Genomic DNA, 16,629 nt, shown 5'->3' on the forward strand with positions numbered 1-16,629 from the left:
CACAAGTTTCTCCAAATGACAACTACAATTCAAGTCTTCTTCATTTAAAATGTGGCAATATAAAAACAGCGACAACTCAGGTTTCCATTTCTCATATAGTTTTGATTCTTTCTTGTGCATGAGCCGACCACACTTAAAATAAAAAAAAAGAGAGTAACACAAAATAAGAAAAATTAAGAAGATAAGCTTCTTGTGGAAATCAATGGGTGTGGTGCACAAATTAAAAAAAAACTAAAGATATACATAAAACTTGATGTTGAACCAACCCACATCAACTTTGTCATCGAAATGGAACTCAGCTTACGAGTTGAACAAATTACATTATCCTCGGATATGCTTACAATGCAGCAATTGTTAGCCACCACTGTCAATGGTTGACCTAATGAATTCCTTTATTTCATTCACAACTTAGGTGGTGAGAAACATTGACACACGGTTCACAGGTTAAACATTCAATTTAGATGCTTCTTAAACCAGACACCAATGTTAAGAAAGCTTTCAAAATCAGATTGAGGCCTGCAATCGATATATATATTGCATTAGGGCGGATAAAAGCTAAATTAAATCAGTTAAGTAGACGAGTGACTCGCATACCTATCAATGCCATGGACATCCTCAGGAAATACCAACACTTTGACATCAACTCCTTTCTCTCTCAGAGCCCGTGCATACTGAAAATTTAGTAATTCAGCACATAAAAAGAAAGATGGGGAACTGTAACATTATTAGAAGCTAACAACAACGATGACATTGGAAGACCTCTCCGAATTGTACTTGAGACTCAAAATGTCTCATAATGATACAAGTTACTCATATCTCAACGGACCAGAGGCCCAGAGCTATAGGAGTTCAAAATTTTAATCAAAGTAATATCATAGGAGTTCAATTTTTTTATTAAATATATCATGGTATCAACTTACAAAATCATATCTCAAAGACACTGACCATGATATAAACATGGTTCAGATTTACTGATCCAGGACCAAGTGGCATAGAAAATTCACGATGCATATATTTTTTGTTTTCAACAACCTAGGACTTATGATTCCATTACCAACAGAAGATCGTGTCCCACTTTTTATTTATATGCATTAGCCTCATGTTTCCTCCTCGCTTCAACCCCAACACTTAACTCCTTTTTTCCTTGTAAATTACTTGGGGTCATCAAGAAAGAAATTGTGTTGCTCGTTTTCAGAAAGTCAGACAAATATAGTGCATCATTTGCACAAGGAAAATTCCTGTTCAATATGATTTTTGGAAACTCAAAACACCCAAAATGACTTGTAAGCAAGGTTTAAAATTTAGACACCGTACCAATGCGCAGACACATTGGTGTACCAGTTGATATGGACCAAATGGAAACAGCTAGAGAAGATGGGAGGAGGAAATGCTTGTAAAGCAAAAGAATTTAAAAAATGTAAGCATTTCAATCAGACTATATAACTTACAATGACAAACTTATAGCATACCTGTAGACCATTTGACATAGGAACTCGAAGATCTTGTGCTCCCAAAAGGAAAAGAATAGGCACTTTGACCTAAAATTGCAAGAAAGATAAATAAGGACAACTTATTTATGCCAAGATGAGGTGTAGCAAGCACTAACGTGCATGATAAACGTTAAATAGACAACATGATTGAAAACATTTGTTTGTTTGGCATCTATAGATAGCAAGTACCAAAACCCATTAAGCCTAATAACCTCAATTAGAGGTCAACTTTGTGAACTATGCTCAAATCCATAATAGCACCAGGCACATGCTGGATGTGTATCATTTAACTGCCAATAACTCCATCGCCTACTTTATGTGCATATAATAAGCATAACTCACAACAAATTCCAACCGGATGAAAGATTAAGAAATTTGTAGCAGGCCAAATGACCAATTCCACATACCTTCAGAATATGTGATACAGGAGATTTATTGTAAAAGAGACTAAGCTGTTCGGCTGAAGGAGCTTCCGAGAAGAAATTCTTCCCTTCCTTCCCACAAGCCTCTGTGTAGCACCAATCAGGGATATCGGTGGTACCAACCATTAGTGACAAGTTACATACAGGATTGCGAGCAGCTGCCACAACAAATCTATCTGGAGCCTGCAGCAAATACAAACTGAAGTCAATACCCTTTTATACAATCAATTCTTAAACTGGTTTAATCTTTGTTTTGTTGGGGCAAACTGTTTTATATTTTTTTTAAAAATAATAATATTATCCATTTTACAACCCAGAATGTTAGATATTTTTAGACAACTAAAGAAAAAAACAGGCATACACACATGAAAACAGGACAAGTAATTGTAGTTGTAGAGGGAACATAAGCCTTTCTTCACCAACAGGCTACTTGAACATAATGCTTGATGGAGAAAAGAGACTGGCATCAGGTACAGATATGACAAGTGCCACTTTCTTCTCAGTAGGATTCCTAAAAACATCAGCACTACAGACATTTTATGTTGTCCAATAAAGTAAAAGTACAAGCCATTGTCTGGAAGTAAAAGTTTTTATGCAGTATTTGTACTGAATGCAAGTTAGAAGATTAATAATTAAAATATAATACGTACTGAAATTTCAACAATCTATCATTCAGGCTGTTAAGCATGAAAGTTGACTTGGAATTTAAATTGCTTCTTGAAATCTTGTATAGTATTAGTGTCATCACAATCTAAATATTGAAGGACCACTTGATATTTAACTTGGTGTTTCTAAACTTGTTCAGCATCAAAGATCCATTTACAAGGCCATTTTCTTTTATCCAAAAGAAACAGATTGCATCTTTCTTTTTAAACTTAAAGTGTGATGTACCATTCTTTTTACTTATCTTTCAGTGTAGATGAATTGTTCTCACTGTTTGGTTAATACAACAAGCAGTGGCTACTAAATATATTCTATCAACCTAGATACCAAAGGCCTACTGGTACTATAAGGACAACCCGATAGATGAGGTTACAGTTACAACAACAGGTCTGCGGAAGGCAGATGAACACAATGTTGTTCCAGATAACGAAAGACAAACTATTGATGGAAAAAGTTCTCCAAATTCATGGTGCCATATTTAAGAAAAAGCAATACAGATTATCACATCACACAATCTTGTATACCTCCATCCATCAATAGTTCAGACTAGTAATAGCTTTGGACATCACACATCATATGTCAGTAGGGTATCAACTGTCAGGGCTCAGAAGGCCTTACAAGACAACATATTGATAATGCACATTGTACCATCATGATTTTCTTCATTTGGTTTATCTAAAGAGCAAATTAAATAAATTGTATGGCTTTAATAATTCATATGCACTATAATACCAACAATAACAATAAGATGAGTTTAAGAACCTCAAATCATCTGATACCTAACCTGGCCCACTAAATGAGTTGTTAAGAAGCCTCCATGTGAACCTCCAAGAACAGCTACTTTAGATGCACTTGCAAGTCCCTCATCAATGACATAGTCTAAAGCTGCAAGTACATCTCCTACATCCTGCCACCAACAGAAAACTATAATCATGCCAGAAACTGTTAAAAATTCATTATTGCCACTGGATATAGGATATCCTCATAAACAGTTTCAAAAGCATGGACAACCAACAAAGCAAGTACCTGGCAGCCAATTCTTCCTGGAAGAGATTGCAATGCTTCTTCCCCAAATCCCAGTGAACCCCTATGAAAAATTTGTGCCAATAAAGTCATCAGAAATCCTAAACTATAACAGCCAAGACCTGACATAAAAAGGAAAAGTATGGTATAGAAACTCTAAAAGAATCAAAAAGAAATATTCCTTGGAAAAAGAAAGTAAGACAAAATTTGTCTACTCCATATTACTATTGCTTTTGTATACATGTGTGGCAATGAGAAACAGAAAATTAATCATCTTCAAGCCCAAGTTGGTTTAGTTAAAGGAATCTTAAAAACTTTTATATAAACCATGTTACAGGCTAAAGAATTACTGCACGGTTCCATCTCTTCATGACAAAAATTTCAGGGTAAATCTGAATAATACTTGAGGCAAGTTTGGTTGCAAAATATTGCATGTCTTCATTTAAGAACAACAGACATTATACTCTCCTCTTCCCTTATCATCAAGAACTATGAAAATGTAAATTGTATATATTTTGGCAGAAAACTAAAGAAGACAACATTAATTAGGCAAATCATATTAAATGACTTCTGTATCAAATCCCTTATTTCAAGGAACTCTAGAAAGCCATGATTAACCCATTAGGAAAGAGAATCAGTTTAATGTTGCTTTAGAGTGATACAAAAACTTTCGGATAAAAGTCAAATGAATGTGACCACAAGAAAGAACCTTATTTAATTTTGTTCAAAGATTTCCTATGATGGTGCAGCCACATCTTGATATTGAGAACAGATATCAGTAGACTTAGAAGCCTATATATGTGTTGTTGCTAACAGAAACAAAAAAAGTCTTTAGGGACTATATCAAGAGGGGACTGATAAAGCAAGAGAAAAAGATGATCAGAAAATGAAAACAATTAGTTAGTTTTCTTTCATGTGTCCTGAATGTAATTTCTTCTATACTAATTAGGAGCCATGAGATAGCTATAGAAGTAGAACCAAGGAAAGTGAATCATAATTCAACTCATGTTAATGAAGAAATTTGATTCTGTTCAGGTCTCTTCATACAAAATAATATATAACAGATGTATACACTTCAGTGAGACTACAAGTCTGAAAATGAAACCTAAAATATTATGAAATCAGCAATTAGAGCCACTTTATCAGAACAGATCCACTTCAACTAAACACCTAGTTCAGTGCCTAGAAAAAGAATTGACATAGAAAGAGAAAAAAAATTAAAAATAGAGGAGAGAAAGGAGCAAAAGAAGAAAAGATGATTATGTAACCACAGGCATCTACTATAACTATTATACAACAAGCAAATGAAAAGAAAGAAAAGTTGAGAAGGGAGTGACAAAGAGAAAAGGACAGTAAGAATAATAAAAGATGGAGAGGAAGAATAAGCCTGCAGGCCTACTTTCTGACCAACCTCTGGGAATCAAAGCCCAAATGCAATTTACTATTTATGTTGCAATTATAAATATAAGTAGGTACTGACTAAATGCTATTTATTTAATGTAGAACATTTGGATAAATTTAGAAAGAAATTAAGGTAGCACCATTGTCTCCTAACAACAAATGATTGCAAACCAGTTCAGAACCTCAACCATTCCCATAGAGGCTCAACATACTGTAGGTAAAAGAAATGCATTAAAAATTACAGGCTATTGAATTCTTAGGAAGAAACCAGTGAAAAGAAAAAAAACAAAAGGTTGGGTACTTGTCTCCTCATTCATATCAAAAAAAGAAAAAGATCATGCCACCAGTCCAAATGTATAACCTAATCCTCCAAAAAAATGCAATAATACTCACCTGTAGTTCACCAGAAGCAAGTTGTAGCCTAATGTAGAAAGAAATGCCAATGACTTTGAATAGCTCGTCAATGAAACTGAATGTGGACCACCATGGAGAATGAGAACCAATGGTGTACATACACCATCTACTTTACTCTTTTTACATGTTTCCTCAGAAGTAGAATTTGAATGCTGTATAAAGATAGCCTCGAATGGCTTATGGGCACCTGCATATAGCCAGTAAAACACTGTTCTAGGTAGTCTATTTATCGAACTATTAAAACATACATATTTAATGAAAAAGGTCATCTCCAACATTGATAGCACAAAGGCTAAACTATTTCTTAAAAACCAACTCTAATACAGTTTACACTTTGCACAACCAGATCTAGCATAAACAACAATATGTAATGTCCCAACTAATTAGAAACAGCCAGACTAATATTTTTCCTCCATGCTGAGGGCAACATCACAAGTATATTTCATCTAGACAAACTAAATGAAAATTGTATTTCCAAGAAATGAACTATTATGTGACTGGCTCAAAACCAAAAGGAGAAAATTAAGTTTAATATCTATCAACAAAACCCAAAAACAAAAGAGAAAAATTTCTCATTGCACACAAGAATTTTCATGTGATCCTTACCCCTTATCTTGAATAAAGAATGAAGATTCATTTGTAACTTCTACAGCTAAGTTTTATGACTCTTCTCCCATGTAAATATTTTCTAGCAATGTTGGAGATAAAAGGGAATATTGAATTTAATGATAAAAAAAATGAACATTCCTAAGAGAATATGATTATCAACCCCTAAATGGTGATTGGAAAATTACTTTTCGTACACTGCATTTACAACCACAAAAGCAAAATTAGAATGATTGACTTTAGGCCTTATTAGTGTAATGCATCACAGGAGAGCAGAATTATAGAGGCAAATAGGCACACGTTCCTATACTTCTATCAAAATATATGTAAAGAAGCAACAAGAGCAGTCTTTCATTAGCAATATCAAACATAGGAACACTTGAAATAAAGGATGAATCAGTACCATGATCATAAGAATTAACATGGTTGGATTACAGGAAATAATTGGGTAGAAGAAAAACCAGTAGAAATTAAAAGCTATAAGTTTGATATACAAACAAAATTAAAATAGGAGGTGAGCTACTGTAAAACTGAATTATTTTTAACCCAGTGACAGAGTTAAAAAAATCTATAATAGAAATAGCAATAAAGTTATTAATACTTATCAGCAGTTTCTCAAAGAATCTCATACAACCATGTTAGTGGAAAACTGGAAAGATGTGCAATGAATTTTTCAAAAATTGTACAAAGAAAAATGCATGAAATTGCAGGGACTATCCTTCTGGTAGGTGGAACCGATAAATATACAAAACTATCAAACTTTATTGTAGTATGCGTAACCGTCACTAATTGCAATGCTTGGGATTTGATTTCCATCCTTATTATCATTCTGTTTGTAGTCACTATAGAGATAGAGAAGTTCATGAGATTTAAAAGCTGAAATTGGGGGAAAAAAGGTCCCTTGTGTTAAAACAAACATGGACCTACTGTTCCAAAAAAGAAGAGAAAAATTCACTCTCTAGCTTTTCACACAAATGTATGTCATGCCCACATACTAGAATATTAGGAGTTAAAATATACAAAAATTAATAGAGATTTTTCTAAAACTAGCGTTTAGCCTGAAAGGAGAATGAGCAATATGACAAAATTAGGACATGAGATAAACATATTGAGATGAACAGTTTATATAAAGCGATGGAACACATAATGTACTGGAAAAATACCGAAGGCTTGAAAATTTGTGGTGTCTTATAATGAAAGCGATGGAACAATTCAAAGAGCACCATTGACCCAAAAAAAATAAAAAATCTCAAAAAGCTAGCAAAGATTTAGAAACTATTATGATCAGGGTATAACACTTTACAAGAAAAATGTTGCAAAAAAAAAAGATATTAAACAAGCCATCCCAAAGACCAATCTGGTGCTTTTTTGACAAAAAAAAAAACAATAAAATAACATATAAGATATTTTATCAAAAAATTCAGATTGAAGAAAATCTAAACAAGTGATTTATTAACTTCAAAGTTAGAAGGACCATAAAATAGAATTGCTAGACAAAAAGAATGTGCTCACACCATTGAAAGGGAAAAATATCTAGCAAATATTGAAAACCCCATCTGAAGGAACAAGGACTAATTTGAGAAATATATGAGCTAAAAACAACAATTAGCATTCATGCTAATTTTTCACATTAGGTCATGAGTGCAACTTTACAAATGATCAAAAGATAAATAATAGTTAAATAGTTATTGGTCTCTGATCATAATAGTACTGCAAATTTGAACTTAGTAAGTTGCAGAGAATCTTTCATACATTAATGCAGACCCAAGATTTCATAGTGTTGAGTGCTGACAATCAGCCCGACATAGGAACCTCATACCAAGGTTCTCAATTTCAGTCTGTACCAGTGTACCAAGCCTTGCTTGGTACAGTACATACTAAGACATACCAATGGTACATCGGGACGTACCGACGAGATACCCAAAAAGAGTTGAAAAACCTCCAAAAATACATGGAGGTAACAGTCCTAAAATACCAGGGTGTACTGATCGGTAGACCTTGGTAATGATCGAAATCCGGGGTGTACCGACCAATACACCTTGGTAAAGGTTGAAATCTAGGGCGTACCAACCGGTACGCCTCGGTAACAATCAAATTTCGACCATTACCGCTCGGTACAGACCTCTTATTGTTCGATACGAGGTCAAAACACTGGTACCGCCTGGTAGAGGGTGGTCTGCATACTGGTATCCTCTTGGACCAGTACGTACCACTTGTACCGGGCAATATACATCGAAATTGAGAACTCTACCTCATACATCAATGCAACTGAATATTTCATAGTGCTGACAGATAGACAAGCTGCTGATCTTTTCAAGCCTTAGCTGGCCCAAAAAGTCTTTATAGATGCCAATTTCCCTTTTAGTTAAACTGTTAGACTGGTTCAATCAATTAAAGCGGTATGACACAAAAAACAAAGCAAAACTTTTCACTGCATCCACATTTCCACCCATGTACTAAGAGGCACCACCAGTGGTATATACCAGTTGGTACACTTGATTTACCATCAAGCAAAATCAATGCAAGAAATGATGCAGAGCTTAAATCCAGCTAATCATATATCAGGGAGGTGTAAAGTTATAGAAAAATGATAAATATAAGGTAGTGCTATATTACCTTTAGGAAGTTCTTCAGAAAGATCACTAACTGGAATCTTCAATAAACTAAATTTATGAAATGATAGCAAAGATCTCACCTGTGGAACAAGAGAGACAGAATCTTCATTACATTCGATGAGAATAATCTGATGCCACAAAAGTGAAAATGTACTAAATATACAGAGAACCTTATCAGAATATTTTAAAGTTGGGCTAGAAACATCTAACCAATTCCATGTAATTAACTGGTCCACTTGCTGAGTATGATATCCATATTTGATTTGTGGAGGGTCAACAGGACTGCTGCACACTTGGTAATAGCAACAAAAAATATATGTGTAAATTGATATTGAGTTTACCATCTTTTCAATTCATAAAACCCAAATGACTTTACCAGAAAGAATATCATCTCCATCCAGCGCAAGAACATCCCATGAATAATTTGATTCATTAGGACTGATACGAGAAACTTTGCAGCTGTAGAACATATATATTCTTTAGCAGTACATACAGGATCAGTACAGCATTAACTTGTGGTACACACATGGAATACAAAGTACCTGAAAATATTTACTGAAAGTATTACTTGGGTGCTGCACCACACGGAAGAAACAATCATTGTACATCCATCAGAAAGCCATGGATTAGATAGGATATTTGACTGATAAAGCCCAGGGAAACAACCATCCTCAGGGCACATGACAACAGGGACCTGAAAAACATGATGATTTGAAAATATTTGAATCAAGAATTGCATCAAACTACTGACATAAGCAAGAAAACAAATAAGCTAAATCTTATATAATTGGACATAGGTGCAAGCAGTGAATTCTCCTGTTAATAGAAGTGAATTAGGTGTAATTGCCCATCACAATGTCCTTTCAGACCCTATGAAGTGTTTATCATAAAAGTAAGTTATCATTTTCTTAATTAGACAAACCAGAAATTTTGGTTTTCCCTTACCAGACAAGCAAATATGGTTTCTAGTTCATGCAAAGGGAAAAGTCACATTTATTGTTAGATATAGCTAATATATTTAAAAGACAAGTTGAAGAAGAGAACATTTTTAAGACAATATAAAGTCTTTAAGCTAGCATCTTTGCCAATTTACCTCTAAACTTAATTAAACATATGATTTTTTACAGATCCCAATGGCAGCAAAAGATCCATGTAGCCAAGGTTCTAAATTTCGAATGATATCGCCCGTACCGGGCGGAACGCTTGATATAGCCTCGTATTAGACAATACAAGGCTGTATCGGGCGGTATCAGCTTGGCTGCGGCGAGGGAAGAAGAAGCATAGAGGGAGAAAGAAGAAGAAAGAGAGAGCGTTCGAAGAAGAGGGAGAATCGGGAGAACATCGATGTGTCCCGATCCGGTGCCGCCCTCCCTCGACGATCTCGATCCAGGAGTTAACGACCAGACGACGGCTAGAGCAATGGAAGAGGTGGTCTCCTTCGTCGCCTCGTCTGCGATTCAACGGCTTCTTCTTCACCGCATTCTTCGCCGAAGGTCAGAGATGTCTACGGCCTTCGACGTCTTCACCGCCTTCTTCGCCGAACGCCATATATGAGGAGATGAAGGAGTTCGTGTTCTTCTCCTTGTTTGAGGTGACGAGGAGAAGAGGAGGAGGTGATGTCGCCGAGGCAGCATACGCCTCCTTTTTTATATTTTTATATTATTTTTTTAATATTTTTATATAAAAATATATTTTTATATTTTTATAAATATAAAAATATCGAATGATATTTTTACAGGCGATGGTATGGTATGGGAGTATCGAGTGGTATGCCAAGGTATACCGAACGGTACATCTAAATAAATATATATAATATATATATAAAAACTCGATACACCGATACGGTACGAAATTTCAATCCTTGCATATAGCCGAACCCAAATAATTAGGACTTAACGGCTTTGTTGTTGTTATTGTACCTTTACCAATTTACACTATCACCTATTAAGTTTTCTAAAGTTTATACAAAATCCCATCCAAAATTCATATTTTAATTTCACTAGTTAGTGGGTTATGGTACATGGATTTTTTTAATAATTTTTTAATCAACAATTTCAAACTTGGAGAAAGACAGAGTAATATTTAAGTAATATTAGATGCATAGTGAATGAACATCAAAAGATGCTTATTGACAATATAGATTAAGGAAAGATGAACAAATAAACTTTATATATTATTTAATGAATATTTTATAAATAACTATAAGTGATAAGTTTAAGGATTATGTACTTTTCGCATGTAAATTCATGTGGTAAAGGAAGTTGTTAAGAGAATAAGAATATGGATAACCATGTTATTTGATAATCCATATTCATGAATTCTAGCACAATTTTAAAATCGTTGTTGGTGTCCTAACATGATCCTCCCAATTCTTTTATTTGGGCTTGAGACTGACATTATGAGGTGTTTGTGCAGCCAAGATGATATGTGGATATGTAAAGTTACTAAAAAATATAAGAAAAGGAATATTTTCATTCATGAATAATTAAGGATAGCTCTAATAGATGATAAAATGTGAAAAAATCAGCTAACATGGTATGAAAATGTTTTAAGTAAACTTATAGATGTTGTCGCTAGACAAGGTGAAACAATTAGAATTAGTTGTGAAGGAAATCAATTGGTGATCTAAGAAGGCTTTGCCAGAAACTATTGAACAAGATATGAAAATGTTTGATTCAACTAAAGAAATTCTCTTATATAGAGCTCAATAATAAAAAAATCATATATCAGACCCTAATAATTAGGAAATTATGCTTGTTATTGTTTGTGTGAAAATTGATAATATCTATAGTCAGGTTTAGAAGAGTTAAAAAAATAGGACTTAATAAGTTTATTTAACAAAAAATTGAAAAAGCATATGATGAATAGAGAAGCCATTGGTATTGATATATAAGAATAAGGAAAATTTTAGAGTCAATCCAATCACTCAATAATCAACTTAATGAGTGATGCTACAAAACTTTAAGAAATGGCAATCAAAATAGTCAGATACAAAACAAAAATTTTTGAGAAATAGTTTGATTTTCTACTCAAAAGATCAGTCATAATAGACACTTATTCATTGAGACAATTAACAAAAAATATAGATAAAAGAAAAAAGATGCATGTGATTTTGATTGACTAAAAACAAAAAATTCCTAAAGACTTAAAAGATGTATCTGGAAAAGAGAAGTATCCAATAATTATATTGTGACTATTGTTGTAATAAAATGCATGTATGATAGAGTAATCACTAACATATGACTTTAGCTTAGGTACTTTAGATCTAATACTTGCAAGATGTACAGACTATATTGTTTGCTTTTTACAAGTGACCTTATATGGTGACCAAGATATGATTTAGGTTCTAACATGCACATTTTTATTAGTAAGACGAAATATTCCTAGTCAAAACATCAAAACAAAAACATACCACATGAACAATATTAACGGATTGATCCAGCTTTCTGTCAGCAGACCATTCAATTCTATGAAGTGATTCTGTTGCAGCATGAGCTCCACTTTCAACAGCACTCTTTGCAGAGAGGAAAACCAGATACTTTCCATCTGGACTGCATTAGAGATTTCACAGTTCAATGAAGCACTAAATCAGCTTCTGAAAGTTCATATGGATACAAAAGTAATAATTACGTGAAGAATCTAAACCAATGTACCACAGAGGAGTAACTTATGATGCAATCCAAATGATGGAACAAAATGGTATTGATAAAAAATATGAGCTATACATACTGAACATGTGATACATAATTTAGTGTCATCCATGTGGGTCCCTGTTAATTGTTCTTGTCTTGGCACAGTGCACCAACCCCCCTCTCAGTTATCGAGTTAGCACAAGTCTGATCCTCTCTTTTTTTTCTTCCTTTTGTTTTTGACCATTCATGACTCCTGAGTGCTTACCATGGTTAAGCATTGTCATACCATGGCAGGATGACATTTTAAATTTTAATAACTCTCTGGTGCAGCATAACTCCATGTTATGTTCATCAGCATGCCTTTGTGTTGGCGATGTAGGCCAAATTTTAACCTAACTATATATTGGCATTTTTTTAAATTTTTTGCCCTCAACATGTGTCAATTGGTATGGCAGTCCTTAATCATAGTCATATCCAAAATTTTAAAATTCTGATTGTACTGATTGATATAGCTTGGGTAGTCATCTGTCCGATAGCTGACTGGTAAACTCAATTCTTTTTTTGTTATTTAAAACTGATAGGCTTCCTCATATGTATCAATGCTTGGTCGGCCACCCTCCCCCTCATCCACCACTGCCCGCAGGCTTCCAGCTCACCTTGCATGACTCTACTTCCTCTTTCTCGGTCTCGCAGAAACCTCCAGCTCCATTAAGTCACGATCCTCTCCTGCATCACTCTCCTACTTTTGTTGGCCTCTTCTGCCATGACTTCCTCATCCTTGCCAGTGTTCATGGCTCCTTCCACTCTGTCATCCTCGTCCTGAAGCAACGCCTCACATGCTGCCCATGATCCACTGTTATGATGTGCAACACCTTGTACCCCACTTCTGCACTATGCACCATGTAGAGAGGAGTTGCCCAAGCTCATAGTGGTCAACACTCCCCTCCGGCCTCCCACTCTAGTTATGGTGGTCCGGCTGGTACCAACCGGTACCGACCATACTGACACTCACAGTACTAGTACCCTAACAGTCTAGATTCCAACTGGTATTGGTACCAAACCGAGATTTTAATCCTTGGTTATATCAATATTCTTATTTCCAAAAGAATAAGATTAAACCAAGAATACCATTGAACATGGTATGCAGTACCGAATGGTACCGCTCGGTACTGCTACAGTGCTATAGTATTACACTGCAGTAGTGCTACAATGCTCGGTACACCCTGGTGTACCGCTCGATAAGCCCTGGTGTACCGCTCAGTATACCGGTACCGTACCGTACCATTATGATCCTTTCTTGTAAAAGAGACTTCTCCTAGATCTCCTACAATTGGAATCTACTCAAATCTTCACTTTTCTACAAACAATTTAATAATATACACTCTAATCGACAAAACATACAATGGGAAATGACTAACAAGAACCAGGATTGTGCAATATAATATGGAAGAGCAAAAATATAGCTGCTAAATTTTTTACATTAATGAGCATTGAGTGATAGAATTCCCATTTAACAAAATCGCTTGTGGTGACAGTAAAAGTTTAGGATCCTATCAGATCCAGGAACAAAGAAGTCCAAGCAGAAGACTGAAAAGTTCGAGAGACATAGGAAACAAAAGACAGAACCCAGATGTTCAACTTGGATGTTTCTTTGTGTAGGATCGGAATTTGCAAAATTGGCAGCAGTCAAGGAAACAATAACAAGTGCACTCTGAATAAATGCAAAGAGCTCAAGAAACTTTTGCTCAAGGCAAAGAAGAGCATGAGAAACTTGCGGTAGACAAATGTCCAATTAATGGTGATCTATGGAGAAGAACTTACGGATTTGGGATAGCCCTATACTTCTATTTTAAAAGAGCATGGTCAGTTAAGGAAGTAGACCAAAAAATCATGACAAACTACTTGTTAGGATTGTTAGGATATTCAAAGTAAATCAAACACCAAAACAGAACTTTGTGCTACAAGCTTCAGTAACCAATGTAGAGAACATGCTGGATATATTCAATTTTATGTTTCTTCTTTCTTTCCCTTTCTTTTAAGTGCATCCATTATGCCTAATATTTTATGAAGTAAAAGCTTCTTAATTCAACTGCCTTCAAAAGCAACCTACCACTTGACACCCAATTTTGCCTCATGATCATCAAGGGTCCTTGAAATCGTTCAATGTTGGATCTCCCAATAAGTTAAAAGTTCTAGCAACAAACAAGTTTCTAGAAAAAGAACACTAAAACCTAAATGAATGCTTTCGTTATTTATAAAAATTTAAAACAGAAATTATGCCCAGCAGAACCTACAATAATCACAACACCAGTTACTTGCATGCCCTTTCTGTTCTTTTACAGAAAGAAAAACATGATTCCAAAGACCAAATAAATTTAGGGAAGCAAAATATATTACCTGAACCGAGGAAAGAATGCACTACTAAAGCCATGAGTCAAATTGACTGCAGTTGCATGGTCATCCATTTCGCCCCTGATGAATGAAGGTTAGGCACCATAAGCCATTACAACTAAAACAGCAAGTATAAACTAAAAGAGAACATCAACTTCTACCGATCTAAGAAAAGGATTATTTGGTTGGAATAGAACTGCACACTCACTCATGTGACACTTTATTAGTACTTGGCTGGCGAAATGGATCCACAATTGCATACAATGCGCATGGCCTATTGTAACAATATTTAATACCAAGCTTTCTGGGAGAATTCTGCAGACCATTTTCTGCTGACCACCCAACAAATACCAACAATGAATCACTCCCCTTAGAAGGTGGGGCCCAAACAACTTGACCCACACTTAAGGAGCAAGGAATGCCCTTGACAGCTCGCACTTCTCCGCTGTACCATATGAAAAACGAGATTGTTAGTTTGCAGCTATATCCTTTCCTACACAATTAAATTCAGGATCTCAGACCTATTAATGCTGACAACAAAAAGTGAAGGCTTCCTTTTCTTAGAATACGTTTCACCCCAGTCTTCTTCCCAGTCTCCTTGTCCTTTCCAGCTATTACAATCTTTCTCAGCCGAACCTTCTTTCTTGAAGCCTAAATAATCAAAGACAGGTTTTGCTCGAGGGGGTTCTTCAGCGACATATGCAATCATTGACTCGTCATGGTTCCATGAAATTCCCTCAAACCTACATAAGAATCAATATAAAATAGAGCATATATCTACATATATAACATAAAGTGCATATAATTTTATCACATTGATCAGACAGACAGAGTATCAAATATATGGTAGCCAGAAAACTATTCTCCCTTACCATCCATCGGTATATATTGATCCATGCACCGACTGGGGAATGTGAATTTCCTTCTCCAACATCGCCGACCCCCAAATTTCGAGCACCGTAGGCGAATCGCTCTCCTTATTACGAACCACGAGAAGCCTAGAACCCGACGGTGATGGAACCACCGTGGCCGCGCCGCTCATCTCGACTGGAAAGGTAGACCACTGGAAATCGACAGAATCTTTGCTAGCCTTCGAGATACGAGAAGACAATGTCATCGTCCTCTTCTTGTTGGCCAGAAGATCTACTTGCCTGACCAAAAACATGGCCCACGAGGTGTTTGCTGCGCTTACAAAGGGAAAGACGAAAAGGGACAAACATCAAGGACCCGCCAGTGCCACCACCGAATGCATCACAACGAAAAGAAAGGTCCGATCGAACCAGTGTCGGACTTGAAGATCCAAGCCTTGTCGATGATGGGAAGGTTGACGAATTCTTGGAGCAATTTGGACTGCGAGGCGTATTCTTCCGCGGTCGTGGGGTCGATTCCGTTCGGCGGCATTTCTTTGGCGGAGACGGAATCCGGCGCTTGCATGGCCGAAGACGCAGACGAGTTCCGCCTGACCAAGAAAGAGGGACAACAAAAACCAAATCAGCGAATACTGATAACAAGAAAAGAAACAAAGAGTAGGATTCGAAGATAGGAGTAGCCGATCTCAGAGAGAGAGAGAGAGAGAGAGAAATTACCTGGTGGTGGAGAAAGAGAAGGGTTTTGGAGCGGTCGACGACAAGAAAGAGGCGGAGCGAAGGAGGAGGCAGCGATGGAGGAGGGGAGAGGAAATGAGATTGGTAGCGGCAGTGTGGATGCTGGCCATGACGAGAAGTTGACTGGTTTTGATTCGTGCACCGATGATTGCAAGGAATCATCAGCCTGAGGAAATCTGCGTAACAGTTCTTGTCCGTACTCAAACAGGGTTCAAATTTCTCGTCCCATTAAACACCACCGCGTTAACACCATCGCGGGCCCCATCTGGTTGTTAGGGGGCAGGATTTCCATTCCCTGGTCTGAAACGTGGCATGGTGACCAGCGTGGGATCGAACGGGGAACCCGAACCCTATCATCAATCAAGTGG

At 36.1% G+C, this 16,629-nt stretch overlaps 1 protein-coding gene across 1 annotated transcript; it reads right to left on the minus strand.

Annotated features, from left to right (window-relative positions):
• Positions 1-276: 276 nt before the first annotated feature.
• On the minus strand, positions 277-16,425 carry LOC135658401 (acylamino-acid-releasing enzyme 1-like). The gene is made up of 18 exons (XM_065176120.1): positions 16,244-16,425; positions 15,938-16,116; positions 15,530-15,839; positions 15,179-15,400; positions 14,866-15,102; positions 14,664-14,738; positions 12,047-12,185; positions 9,177-9,328; positions 9,011-9,093; positions 8,805-8,926; positions 8,636-8,714; positions 5,393-5,600; positions 3,602-3,662; positions 3,360-3,482; positions 1,898-2,095; positions 1,470-1,538; positions 595-671; positions 277-516 (listed from the first exon to the last, which is right to left on the minus strand). The coding sequence occupies exons 1-18, from the start codon at positions 16,369-16,371 to the stop codon at positions 453-455; spliced, it is 2,526 nt and encodes an 841-aa protein (XP_065032192.1). The 5' UTR covers positions 16,372-16,425; the 3' UTR covers positions 277-452.
• Positions 16,426-16,629: the final 204 nt, after the last annotated feature.

This window comes from Musa acuminata, chromosome BXJ1-4 (assembly GCF_036884655.1).
Source record: "Musa acuminata AAA Group cultivar baxijiao chromosome BXJ1-4, Cavendish_Baxijiao_AAA, whole genome shotgun sequence".
Taxonomy (NCBI): Eukaryota; Viridiplantae; Streptophyta; class Magnoliopsida; order Zingiberales; family Musaceae; genus Musa; species Musa acuminata.